Source organism: Fulmarus glacialis, unplaced genomic scaffold, assembly GCF_000690835.1.
Source record: "Fulmarus glacialis isolate BGI_N327 unplaced genomic scaffold, ASM69083v1 scaffold4550, whole genome shotgun sequence".
Taxonomy (NCBI): Eukaryota; Metazoa; Chordata; class Aves; order Procellariiformes; family Procellariidae; genus Fulmarus; species Fulmarus glacialis.
In genome coordinates, this window is record NW_009189422.1 from 23,876 (window position 1) to 37,744 (window position 13,869).

At 38.6% G+C, this 13,869-nt stretch overlaps 1 protein-coding gene across 1 annotated transcript in view; it reads left to right on the plus strand.

Annotated features, from left to right (window-relative positions):
* The window catches only part of RIF1 (replication timing regulatory factor 1), a gene marked incomplete at its 5' end in the record, with an annotated part of 34,145 nt that extends 22,750 nt beyond the window's left edge, over positions 1-11,395 (plus strand). The window contains 14 exons of the mRNA XM_009581828.1: positions 676-718; positions 1,051-1,253; positions 1,440-1,539; positions 1,911-2,054; positions 2,226-2,368; positions 3,417-3,506; positions 3,588-3,642; positions 4,920-7,766; positions 8,289-8,429; positions 8,698-8,775; positions 8,868-8,983; positions 9,696-9,849; positions 10,144-10,252; positions 11,175-11,395. Coding sequence (XP_009580123.1) covers positions 676-718; positions 1,051-1,253; positions 1,440-1,539; positions 1,911-2,054; positions 2,226-2,368; positions 3,417-3,506; positions 3,588-3,642; positions 4,920-7,766; positions 8,289-8,429; positions 8,698-8,775; positions 8,868-8,983; positions 9,696-9,849; positions 10,144-10,252; positions 11,175-11,395 — 4,444 coding nt within the window. The remainder of the gene's footprint in view (positions 1-675; positions 719-1,050; positions 1,254-1,439; positions 1,540-1,910; positions 2,055-2,225; positions 2,369-3,416; positions 3,507-3,587; positions 3,643-4,919; positions 7,767-8,288; positions 8,430-8,697; positions 8,776-8,867; positions 8,984-9,695; positions 9,850-10,143; positions 10,253-11,174) is intronic.
* Positions 11,396-13,869: the final 2,474 nt, after the last annotated feature.

The following is a 13,869-nucleotide window of genomic DNA, read 5'->3' on the forward strand; positions in this document are numbered from 1 at the left end:
GAGGCAAGAATCCACTTGTTCCTGCGTAAGGTTGAGTTGAACACCACCTCTCTCCATCTCCCATCTCATCTGCCTTTGTTTGAGCATTGTCTTTCTTAGAATTATTCATTAAAAGGGAGAAGTGAGTGTTATATTTTTGAAGGAAGGCATATGCAAGCAAATATAAGTCTGGGAACCTTGTCAGGTTGGAGGTCACAGGCTTATAAAATGAATTACTAAGTACAGTTTTTCTTGCATTTTTCAGGATGGTGTGCCTAGGGATTTATTTACATGAAATTACGTAGTTTAGGTGGTACTTCAGCTTTTTAATCCAGATATTTATGGGGCCTGGGAAATCTGTTTGGGGAGAGGGTTAAGAGCAACGCAAAGAAGGCAGTTAGAAGTTACTTCATAAGAAAACCTTTAATTTTAAGTTTGTACTATTTACCACTGATCTTTCCAGTAGTTTCTTAAAGTTAGCATAGAAGTATCAGTGAGGGTTAAAGGACAGGCTTACTTTAAACTATTTACATCAGGAAATTTTTTAATCGCCCAATGGAAGGCTTGTTTCACAATGTTATTTCATCAAGCTGTGTAGTAAAACTAGCGTGCAGTGCTTCAGTGCATTATGTGTTTAATTCTTATGCTTGGGGTAAATGAGACAGCAAAATATAACTTTTTTGTTTGTTTTGGCAGGCTTGCTGATGTATCTAAAGTATACAGTAATCTTAACAACAAGGTAAACTTGCTAGAGAAATAGCTGGGGTTTGGGAAAATGTGTGACACTAAAATTTTGCCATTCATCCTGTATTCTAAAAAAAAAAATTAAAATGTAATGAAGGTAGAGATTTAATTTTTAAACTATTTATTTTTCACTAAAAAGGTAGCTGAGGGGAGGACCACTAAGCTTAGCTATTAGGTTTTTTTGTGTGGTGTGGCTTTTAAACCTGTTTATTCAGGCCATACTATTCTATGGGATAATAATGTTTTAAATAATGTTTTAAACTTTTAAATAGTGAATATGTACAATATTTGAATTAAATAAACCCTGTTGTTTCTTCTCTCCCTCAGCTTGAAAAACTGCTGGCCGAGATTATCCTGTGTTTACAGTCTCACTGCACTGGCTCTTACGACAGTGAACTGCTAGAGCAGCTTTCTCCGTTGCTCTGTGTAGTATTTCAGCATAAGAGCAAACAGATCCGCAACCAATGTGCCCATTTCTGGAACACAACATTTGCTAAGACTACGTCATTAACATATCCTGAAGAGTTAAAGTAAGATACATATTTTTTTATATTTATATCTTTTTAAAGGAAGAGATCTCAGGTTGCGTACAAATGAATTGGTATTGTTCTGTTTACCATTTATATTCTGCTTTCTGTGCAAGCTGGGATATCTGCTGGTCTTGTTGTGTACCTCCCCCCCGCCCCATAAGTTTAAAATTCTTCTTTATTGAGCAGATCTGTGTTAAGCCAAGCCAAAAAGAAAATTCCACTCTTGCTGCCTGGTTTTGAAAGCGTTGAGATAGCCGAAGAATACAGCGGCCCATTCTCTGATGCGGTAAATATTTTGTTGACCCCAACGGTTGCTTCATTGTGTGTAACTTCATGGGAATTGTTCAGAAGTTAGTGGTGAGGTCAGTTTTGATTTTTACTGTGATTGGCCTGCACTTGCTTCATGATTGGAATGATAAACTATGCTGGGTAAGCACTGTCAAAAGACTGAGCTGGTTCTTAGCAGTTTATGCATTTTAAATTTTGGGTTCTACTAGCTTGTTTGAAATAACTAATTTTTTAAGTTGTCCTCTACGTAATTTAGAGGAAAATGGGAATGTGGGACAGTTTAGTTGTAGAAATTAATACCTCTCAGGATGGGCCTGTGAGCTTGGACTTTCTTCATACAATGCATTCAGTGTATTTTTATTTGACTAGATGGAAAATTCACAGCTGGATGCAAAGATAAGTGGAATGGAAGTAAAGTTGGGTCAAAAACAACACTCTATATTGGCACAGACGAGTGAACTAAAAAACGAAGTAAAAGACAAGTCCAGTAACGCGCAAGTACCATCTGCAAAGGTAAGGTTTTTACAGATAGGTGTATCGGCACCTACTGAGGGAGTTGTGCCAATTAATATGCTGAAAGAACTGCGGTTATTTGAGAACTGTTCCATTTAGGATGGCTGTACTTGAACTATGAACAATTCCTCTAGTTTGCTTTTAATCCAGTTTTTTTTTTCCTTTCTGCAGTTGAAACTAGAATTTTCGTCTTTGAAGACTAAAAGTGAGGTACTTTTGGAAGAGGAGAAATCTGTTGATTTTGTTTTTATTCCTCCAGAAACAAAAGCAAGAATACTGACGGAACATCAAAAAGAAGTGCTTAGGTCAAAGAGGTCTGTAACTTACTCTGTTTTGAACTTTATGTGAAATGTCATTACATTGAGTATGTCAGATTGACAGACTTCAATTCCTGTATCTCAGACTACTATAGGTAATTAAGTCTTCCTCTTCCGTACAAGTTATAAAGTTTAAAGCTAACAAAGTTCCTTGCTTTACTATTTTAAAGCAACCAAATTATTCTCTGATCTGTACTTCCTATTTTGGTTAAATACACTCTCTGTTACCTGTTTGGAGTTTGGTAATTTGGAGTTTACATTTTCTACTTCCTGACTCTCGCTTGCAATATGAAATGGAAGGTGTCATTTTTCTTAAATCATTGAAATGAAAGGGTTTTTTAACTGATCTGAAGGAAAGAATTCTAAGAAAATCTTCTAAATTTGAAGAGAAGTCTTGTCAGCAGCATATCAGAAAGTAGGATATTCCCAAGACTCATCTTAATTGCAAGGGAATCTTTAGAATTAGCCTCTTTTTAATATGAGAAGATAATACTAGAGTATTTTCTGTACTCAGGCAGCAAAAACGCAGTGCAAGCAAAATTTGTGTAGAGTGGTGCTTGACAGCAACTCAGTTGGATTATATAGTTAGCACGTGTTGATGAATTCTTTGTGGAGTGGGATCCCAATCACAGCTTTTTTTCCCCAAAAGCATGTTTGAAATTAAAAAAGACTTAATGTAACTGAAAATAGTGGCCTTGAAATAAGGAGATAAATCATGGTCTGCATCCGCTTTGCAGTTTGCTGTGCCAGTTGGAGGATGAGGTTGTAGCCGCCGGTTGCAATAGCGTGTCTTCTCTGCCCAGAACAGGGAGCGGAGTGTGTGGCCACACAGTCTCCTGATACTGAATATACGCTGTCCTGCCTTTTGTGCAGTGGTTCCTACTTGGGATGCATGTCGCAGTTTGAGTAGTCTTGAGAGTTTGGAAGTTCAGTCCAGTTCATACAAGTATCTGCTTGCTTGCGATTAATGCATTACACTACCCTATCCTTCTTTTATTTTTTAAAAAAAAAAGAGTCTGACTTACCATTTCTGGGTTTGTTTCAGAGTTGGTATTCCTGCTATGTACAACAATTTGGACACATCGCAAGATACTACCTTGTTTTCTCAGTACACTCAAAGCCAGGAAGAGCCTTTGTAAGTAAAGGTGGCCAGTATATACATCAAAGGTATCCCCCTTTTCTGCTACACTTCTAATTTAAGTAACTTCTATTTTAGGGAAAAATCATCTTTACTAGAAAATGCAAAAGAAGATACTAAAAACAAGCCTCAGGTAATTTCTCATTGTCTAATGGTAATTAAGATATCAGCATTATAACCATACCGGTGATGTTTTCTTCATATTAGTAGCTCTGGTAACTAATGGCAAAACTCTTTGATTACTAGTTATGATATGGTTTTAAGCTTGATTTGGAAATTCTTCAAGCAAAAAAAATGTACCCCCAAATGTATTGGCTCACAGGAATAATTCCTTTCTCTGTATTGATTAACCTGGAAGACTCTTGAGAATGTCTTCTACTGACACGGGCTCCATGACTATAGAATACACGGATAGCTTTTGTGGTTTGTATTTCATTCTCATCACCAGATTTGAATTTAATACCATTGCGGTGTTCTTTGTGCTGTGTTCTGCTTTATATCATTTACACTAGAAAGGGCCAATGGATAAGCATTTTGACTTAATTTCAAAATGGGAGGATTTATATAATTAGTTCTAGTGTGGATGTATTTAAGTTTTTTGTTACACAGCTCCAGGTATTGTAAGAACTTATGATCAGTCATGTGTATCTGCTACCACTGACTAATATTTTATTGGGGTAAAAATAACTGAAAATGGTAGCACAGACTTACGGTGACTTGCTATGGTGCTGTTCTAAGAATTGTTTAACTGCCTAGCTTTATGTTAGGAATCGTAACACTGTTGACTTCTCTTCCATAACACATTTTTTTCCCTAGCAGATGCATTTGGTATGCATCATGCTTTTCTGAAACTATTTTCACTTTTAAAAGTGAAAGTGACATTTTTTTAAATGTTAATTTCTGTTATTCTAGTGGACCATGCTTTTAAACAGCTTAGCTATGTTTCCACGTTCTGAACTGCTTTTGGATGAAGCTGTAAGGGCTTGAGGGGGATTAAATAGTAGATTTTTTTGGGGAAAAAAAAATTGTAAATCCTAAATATAGATCTACTTGCCTCTGGAGAGGAGTTGGCTAAACAGCTAGCTTAATCAACTGTAGTGCCGAACAGACAGTAGATAAAACACAGCAGACTTTTCATGAAAACTGTTTTAGCAGTAGGTTTGTTAATATTTCTTGCAAAACTTAAAAAAAACGTTTTTGCAGTTCTTCCTGTTTTGAGATTAAATGGCTTTAAAAAAAAAACAACTTTTGTCTTTCATAACTACTGAAGGACAGATAATAAAATAATTTGAAGGAAGGGGGGTTTGAAAAACCTTGTGGGTGTGGTGTTTTCTATTCCACTAGAGCTGTTTTTTGGTATTATATTCATGGCAAAACTACAATACTTTGCTGTTTGTATTTTTGGGACAGGAAGAAAATGCAAAGAGTGAAGGATGCACCAACAAATCAGATGAAATCACAGAGGACTGCAAGTCAGATAATCCCCTTGAGAATGGTGACTGTGTGAAAAAGTCATCTGTTAGTCACATAGAGGAGAGCTCAACTTTAAACAGTGAGGGAGAGTCAAAAAGGGATACGGCTGAAATGATTCTGGAGGAGCCGTCAGTTAGAGAGGGATTAGAAAAAAGTACTGTGGAAACAGCTTCAAAGGAGCCCTTAATAGGGAATGAAAACACTTCAAATGTCAGCAACAGTTCAACTTCAAGTGACATCATTTCTGGAACACCACAGCCTGCAAGCCGACGGCAGTCTTTTATTACTTTGGAGAAATTCGATAGTTCAGAGAACAGACCCTTTAGCCTTTCAGCATTAAACAGTTTATCAGAGATGTCTGGAAGTGCTTCTGTGGCAGGTAAACAGGAAAATACAAATGTATGCAAGACTGGTGCTAAACCAGAGAAATCTGGAGAAGAAAATAAAAAGCCTTCAAAATCTGAGTCTGAACAAATATTTACGGCAATACGAAGGCTAACTCGCAGGCAGAGTAAGATGGAGCACCAAGGAAATAAGCAGTCCAAGTTGATAATTAGGTCAGAACAAGAGAAAAGCGCACAAGAGTCTTTTGCTTCCAACAGCATGGAATATAGTCCTGAGCTATCTTCTGCAGTAGAAGACATGGAACGTATTCTCCTTGCTCAGTCCCAAGCTCTCTATTCTACAGAAGTAGAAATTAAAAAAGTTGAAGATACGATAGCAGAAATAGAAAAGATCCAGGCATTAGATACGGATTCTAAAGAAAATACACCCCCAGAGACGACCATGTCATCTGACCAGGTAACAGGCGATGATAGTCAGGTTCCACATGTGTCTCCTAATCAGAAAATACTAAGACGTTCTTCAAGACGACGGTCAGAAACTGTAGAAAGTACAGCAGGCAGTCAAGATAAGGAAGATGGCCACCAAAAGAGAGACAGACGTAAAGAAGATGAAAAATCTGGGCAAAAGAAGGTGCCGCAGACTAAGGATGATGTATCCCAAAAGCAGAAAGCAGTTTGTGGGAAAACTACAGAAAATATGAATAAAAAAGAAAGCAACCTACCTGAGAGAACTGTTGCAGAGGACTTAAGCTCAAAGGAGTCTCCGGCTTCAAGGGGTCTTGATGAGGAAGTGAACAAAAGTGCTAGGAGGTCAGAAGATAAGTTGAAGACTGACACAGAAGGTGAAGACTGTAGCTCCAGTACAGCAGGTCAGAAGAAGATTGAACGCCCACGATACCACACAAGAAGAGCTTCACAAGGATTGCTTTCCAGCATAGAAAATTCAGATGCTGATGGCTCTGAGACCAAGGAAGAAAGCACAAGGAAGAAAAGATCTGCAAAACTGAAAAATAGAAGTGATTCTCTTGAAGGTAAATTGAAAGATCTACAGCCAGGAAGCCATAGCCATGAGGTGTCTTCCCAAGGAAACGAAGCTAAGAATCTGTTGGAAACAAATCAAGGTGAACTAAGCTGTGAAGTCAGCACAGATACTGCGTTGACATCTGAACCGTGTGACCTGGAAAACCAAGTAATTCCTACAGATGCTAGCAAAGCTGTGGGACCTGCCAGCTCAAAGAATTCACCTGATACACAGGACGCAAATGTGGAACAAAACAAGGGCAATACATTGAAGGAATCATTCACCAACCCATGTGTATCTGATCAAGAATTGAAAGCAGCAGAGGAAAATAAACACGTTGAGAAGCAAACAAACATAGAACACACTTGTTCAGCTGTTCTCCCTGAATATGTACCAGGAGCAAATGCTTCAGGTGGTGATCTTTCCTCTTTGCAAATACCTGAGTGTCAGCACAAAAGAAACAAAAGGCTGAAAAAACTAAGGAACTGTGATTGCTGTTGTAAAAAGCCAAAGCAGCAAGTAATGTCATTCACTGAATCAAAAAACGAGAACGCTCCTGAACGGAACAAGCCCCAAACCACCCCAGTTCGGACATCTGTAAATACATCAGAGATGTCTGGTAATTCAAATTTTGATGAGAGCTTGTCCATGGCACCTTGTGCAATGAGCACTCCACTGCATCCTCCTAAGGAATCCAGTGCATTTAACTTAGACAGAGAGAGAACACCTGAAGATAATCTGCAGGGAAACAGTGTTGTAGTGGAGGAGGATCTAGATAATCCAGAGTGTATAGCAGGTGAAATTAATGACTCCATAGTGGAAATAAAAGAACCTGCTGATCAGAGTGACCGACCTGAACAGCATCTCTCTGAGTGTGTTTTGGATGAGCCTGGTGACAGCTGTCTGGCCGCAGGGAATCAAAGCGAAGAACCAGCAGCTACAGAAGAGGAAGACATAAGTCAGAATGGACAACTGGAGGAGATACCTGAGGCTACAGAAAAGGAAGAAGTAAGTCAGGATGGACAACTGGAGGAGATACCCGAGGCACTGATTGTTGTTAGCAAACCTGAGAAGAAACAGATGAATGAACTAGAAAGCAATCGGGATGATAAAGAAGCAGCCAAGAATACTGTAGGAGACACTTGGATTATTCAAGATGAAGAGATGAAGGAGGAATTAGTGGAAACTGAAATTACAGTGCCTGAAAACGTGGCCTTAGACAAAGATGCAGTAGAAAATAACAGCATAGATTCACCTCAAAAGGCGGAAGATCACGAATCTTTAGTGTTAGTTAACGAAAGCCCTAATGGTATGCAGGCACGCTGCATGTGGTCTCCTTCAGCTTCTCCATCCACTAGTATTTTAAAGAGAGGTGTGAAAAGAAATCAAGATGATGATTCCCTGTCACCTGCTAATAAGGTATTGTGATGCAATTCATTCTGTGATACTCACAAGTCATTTAGTTCATAACTGGGATATGTAACAGTGTCTGTAGTGTCATGAGTTCCAAATACGTTGAATTATTGACTGGTTTTTTCATTGTAAGTGATCTTACACTGAAGACTTACAGACTTGTTTTGGTAGTGTACACGCACTGGCGGGCTTGCATTATGGGGGCTCGGGGTGGGGAGTCTTATTTTTGAAACAGAGCACCAAAGTCTAATCTGCTACCTAGGTTGCAGTGTAGCAAACGTTATTGCAGAACCACTGTATCCATAGTCAGGGTCTTACCCCTGGATTTTGAGCAGCTTTTTACAAAGTGCATTAATGTTTCCTTTAGTAATAAGGGAGCCACAGTTTCTGTCCTTGGGTGAAACATCATCCATGTCATTTAAGAACTTTAATGACTTTATTTCAAACTGAGCTATTTTGTCTCCTCAGACTTACTGGCGTGTGGTGGTTTGAGTTCATACTATAAAAACTACTTCTCTCTAAAAACAGATTCGTCGAGTCTCTTTTGCAAATCCAATTTATCAAGAAGGACTGGCAGATGACATAGATAGGAGAAGTCCTGTTATTAGATCCCACTCTTCTTCACCATCTTCCCGAAGTCTTAAAATTTTATCTAATATTCAGGCTAAGGTAAATTGTTACTTACATTCTGTGTGTCGTAAGTACTCGTGTGTCTCATTTATCATAGGTAACACTGCTTTAGTGTATGTTCATAGTCGCTTGCAAACAATTGTAAGAGCAGAGTCAGTAAGTGTAAGAAACAGTTGTAACTGGTTTAGCCTGACTCATTCTATTACTCTCTGAAGAAAAATGCGCTCTGAGATGTAGGTAGCTAGAATCTTACGATGAACTGAATTCCTACGATCCTGAGAGATTTTTTTCCTCTTTTTCTATCCAGCATATTACCACTCCAACCAAAGGATTTCTGTCCCCAGGATCTCGTAACCCTAAATTTAAGAGCTCAAAGAAGTGTTTAGTAAGAAGTGCTTTGGTTCATGTATCTCTTCTATTTTTTCCTGTACTCAGTTGTGTGATAGTTAATTTAATAATTTTTCTGTATTATTCAAGATTACGGAAATGGCTAAGGAATCGCTGCCTTGCCCTACAGAATGTGTGTATCCTGCCTTAGTTGGCTGCAAAGCACCAGTTGATGTAATTTTACCTCAGATTACATCAAACATATGGTAAGTGGATTGTTGCTTTTGAAGATTACACTTTAATAGAAACTGAATTCTTACTGAACCTACGAGACCAAATTTCCCGAAGCAAAATGCGATGACTTAGAGACATCTTTTGCCAAATATTTTTACAAGGAGGAAGGTTGGTTTAGTGGGTGAGAACTATTTTGGAATTATTCAAGTAATCTTTTTTGTAAGACTATGAAAAGCTTGCACCCAGGAACACAGAGAGCTTTCGCCTTTTCACACAGCAGAGCAGACTGATCTTAATGATCTGTGACAAAGCAGTTGGAGCTTTCTGTGTATTGAAGGCAAAGTGGAATGTAAAAAAAATTTAAAAATCTACATTTCAAATGTACAAGGGCTAGGTGCTCAGCTGGTTTGGTTTCCAATCTGAGTTTTGATAACTTGTCACGACAAACTATAGGCATGCAGTAGGAACTGCTGAGAATGGCCTTTTCTAGTGTATTCGGCTCCTTTTCCTTCCACTCATACTACATAGGAGTGGGCTTTAGAATGCCGTTCTCTGGTGGATAGAGGATAAACTGCGAAAAGGTGTGCTTCTGCAGATGGAAGAATGCCATTTGCATTTTGGTTTTCCTTCGCTGTGTGCATGTGAATTGGCATTCATATAAGATTTCTTTCTGCTCCACCATGCCAGGCAGAAACGACGTGAATTCTAGCACAATAAACCATTTTTCTTTCTCCCCTGCTTCAGCGCCAGAGGCTTGGGGCAGCTCATTCGAGCAAAGAACATTAAGACAGTGGGTGATCTGAGTACTTTGACGGCATCAGAAATCAAAACTCTTCCCATCCGCTCTCCAAAAGTTTCCAATGTTAAAAAAGCTCTTAAAGGATATCATGAGCAACAGGTAAAGTTTTAATTTTAGTACCCAAAAAAGCTAATATTAGCCTAAGGAACTGCTAACATGCCTCATGGAGGAATAATGGTTTTCCCCCCCATTAGAAATAGCACTTTAAAACGTAATCTCTACCTGTCAAAGTAATATGGGAATTCAAGGTACAGATGATGACTTAGTTATAATATTATTAATGGGAATAACGATTGTATTTATTATGAGTTTAAAACATGTCCCACCATGTAATCTTTTCTTTTTCCCCCCCTCTGAAAATGCATCTCTTGTTCTCTCCCAAAAAATCCTTAGGTAAAATCTCGAGGATTTGAGGAAATAGTAGTGCTTGAAGATGCAGAAAAGCCTGTAAATAATGTAGAGGATAAATCTCTTTCTGTAGACGAAGAAAAACTTGCAACAGGTACCTATTGCCAGCTTTTTGCTTGGGATTTGGATGTTTCTGCTTATTGCTGCTTTCATTCTCTCCTAGTGGGAACACTTGGTCTTTTTTTCCTTTTTTTTGAGAGTGTTAATAGCTAATATTAGCACATGGGATGGGTGTTTGAGTTAGCCACTTTATGAAGCCCTGTAGCAATGGCTTTTTAAAACTTGTTACATATTGTGAGGGAAAGATGCTGGTTTTCCTAAACGAGCTTGCATAAGCATGCGAAGAACAAATGAGGCAGGGCTCTCAGTACTTAACTTTCTGAATCTCAACGGGGTATGTCTCCTGAACTGTTCAATTCCGTAGTAACTGCTGTGGTTCTGGGCAGGCATAGAAACCAGCAAGATGAGGGGGAGATAGCTAAGCGGTGCCTCATCCTGAGGGGGGTGGGACAGGAGGGGGATGATTCCCTGGATACCCGTTTTGGATTTAGGTGCCTAGATTTGTATTTGAATTCTCCTGTGTGTTTTGGGAGTTTGGCCTGATAGCTCAGAGGAATCCATGTTTGTTCTTCTTATGAGATACTTGAAGCATTTGGTTAACTGGAGAACAAAGAACTCGGGAGTAACTTCTCAGCTGTCCAGTTTAAAAGTTGGACTTTGGGATAACACATCTGGAATGACATTGGCAGTATCTGAATACAATAGAATACTTTCATTTCTGTCCTTTTTACAATCATGATCAAATATAATGAAAGTCACCACAGAGAAGGGTAGCATGGAGTTCTGAGGGGTGCCTTTGTCAGAAGCTCTGGTATTGTGTGGAACAAATACTTTGTAGACTGCTTGAATATGTTATTTTGTACAAAAGCAGCTGTAACATTCTGCTGCAACATAACTCTGCTTACGTTTAAAGCCAGACACACAGACTGCACTGCCCTACTTTCCTTCCTTTTCAGATTTGATTGAACCAGTTGTCTTGAGTACAAATGACCAGCCCACAGCAGATCTTCTGAGCCAAATTGATGCACTTGCTGCTCAGCTGACCTCTGAAGATCTTCACGGCTATTCAGGAAGCCAACTTTTTGAGATGCAAGAGAAGCTTGTTGGCATGACAAACTGTATCATGAAAAACCTGCAGTCCCGCTGGAAATCGCCACCCCATGAAAGTTCTGATTAGTTGCTTACCATTTCTAAGTAAGGAGGACTTTGTTACAACAATTTTCCCAAAAACCTGCTTTTCTTACTGGTGAATTATTCCTTAAACTGTGCATTTTGTACTATAGAAGATTTTTTTAACACCTATATGAGCAAAATGTATCATGGTGGGGTTTTTTCTTGGGGTTTTTTGTTTGTTTTAATTTGTGGGATTGCTTATTCCCTATTAGAGGTATTTGTATTGTATTGCTATGCATATTTCTTTCAGGTAGTGAAAGAAAACTTGATGAAGTTGTGCAATAGCAAAGACTGTGAAACCAAACCAACAAAGTAGTTAAGTTATTTTTTCAAATCCAAAGTGTTCTTACTGCTGCAAACTCTTACTATTTGGCAAGAGAGCGATCTCACAGCTCTGCTCATCTGCTGCCTGTTCGTTTCCTTTTAAGTTGCTGAAACTCTGACAGACGGTATTTCTCCTTTCAGTACCATTTTATATGGAGATACGCTGTGCTTAATTCCTTACAGCAGCAACAGTCCAGGAACCTGCTATTTGACAACTGGATGACATCTATTTTTGCATGTATTTTTGTAAGAATCACACTAAGAAGCTGATATGCAATGTATCCTTATAGGTGAAAAACTCCGCAAAACTTCTCAGGCTTTTTCCCATGTTCTTTGTTTGCAGCAGTTCTCCTTCTGTGGAGAAGACTTTTTCCTTGGGGAAATGAATGGATTTGACAAGAGCTCTTTGTATATTATGTACAGACTTATGATGGCAAATGTTGGTTAATAATTTATGATTTTGAGTTTTAATTGCATGGAATGCATTGCTGCTTCTCAGAGACCTTCAGAGAGAGTTCTTGGGTTTTACTCTGGAAATCTAATTTGTATATATTGTACTGTAGCTGTCAAAATGGACATTTATTGAAAGGAATTGCTGCAGGTGGTTTTAGAACTTACACATGGGCAAATAAAACAGCAAATAGTTCCCAAACTTGTTAATGTCATTGTGGTTTGGTGGTTTTGGGCTTTGTTTGTCTTGTTTTGTTTTCCCCTTCAGATCTGTTCAGCCCTCCCTTAGCATTGCTTTGGATTCACAAGGTTGGGAAGGTCGTCACTGCTGCCGTAAGGTAGGAGCAGGTCCTCGGGGACATGGCAGTATCTTGTCAGCAAGACTCCAAATATTCTTTGCCCTGTTCATGCATCTCATGAAGAAAACAGACAAAGAGCTATAATGTGAACAGTGCCAGTGATGAGTTGTCCGTAGGTTTTCTTGCTTTCTTGAAAATGTTATTTTGGTGCCAAATCTGCCTCTTTACGTTTATTCATGTCTTGTATCCAGTGACCTGTACAGATAAGGATGTTCCTAATGCATCTCGAAAGGGTGTTAACATCTTTGTTTAACTAACACCCTTCAGTGCTGGCAATCCTGAATCCTGCGTTGAGGAAGGACATTTCCCTTTCAGCTCGGTTCTGTACACCATGATGTGCTGTGCTGTCCCTTTGAACAAAGTTAATGTTGCAACCCCTTCTACTCTTGTTTTTCATCTTTAGTCTATCTTGGACACAGTATACATGGATTTTTTTTTTTTTTTTTTTTTTTTTAAAATTTCCTTCTTTCTTGGAGACTGGCTGGTACCAGATGCGTCAGCAGATGAAGCAAATAACCACTGTGTTCAGGTATGAAGTAAGTTGTCCAGTTCATTCACAGCCTCTCAGTTTGACTTCTGCTGTGGCTGTTGTATCCTTCATCACCTTCAACACAGTTTTCTGAGCAAAGCCAGTTTGTTGTGAGATTGGTTCTTGCTCTTCAGCACGAGTAAATACATCAAACATACTGCAGAAACATTAGCTTTATTTAGTCACTAATTTACAAGTAATAACAGCTTTTGACCCAGAACAGTTGCATGAAAAACACATGCGTAAGAGCTCAGCAAGCAGGAGAGGCTTTTGGTTTTGGGTTGGTTTGTTGTTTTTTTTTTTTGAGATGCTAAGCTTAAATGTTGCTTATATGGAAAAGAAAATACATTCAAGCATTTTAAAATAGCCCAGAAAAATACTCTCTTTATGGGAGAATGAATAAAGTAATACGTGGTAGTCTTAGTCTTAAGTACATGTATAGAATTTCAGAGATACTGAACTGGATTGCAGTTCTAGCATAGTTAAACATCGTGATGGTACATGATGTTGAAATGTTTCAAAGTCCAGGCAATGTTTAAAAAAAACCTTTTTTTTGACATTGGAAGAAATACAGTTCTCATGGGCATGTTTCATGTTTTGAAAAGATGTTTCACAAGTATTTTGCTCTGCAGTTACTTTTTTCTTTTTTTTTCTTTTTTTTTTTTTAACATCATGGTTCATAAGGCACTATCAACATGGAAGACAATAAGGCACTTTGGAAAAAGCATTACAAATCTTTTTCTAAGGCTTACATTTTGAGAAGTGCCGGCATGTCTGTGCCATGCAGACACGCTTTATGGAAAGACGCGCTTTGGT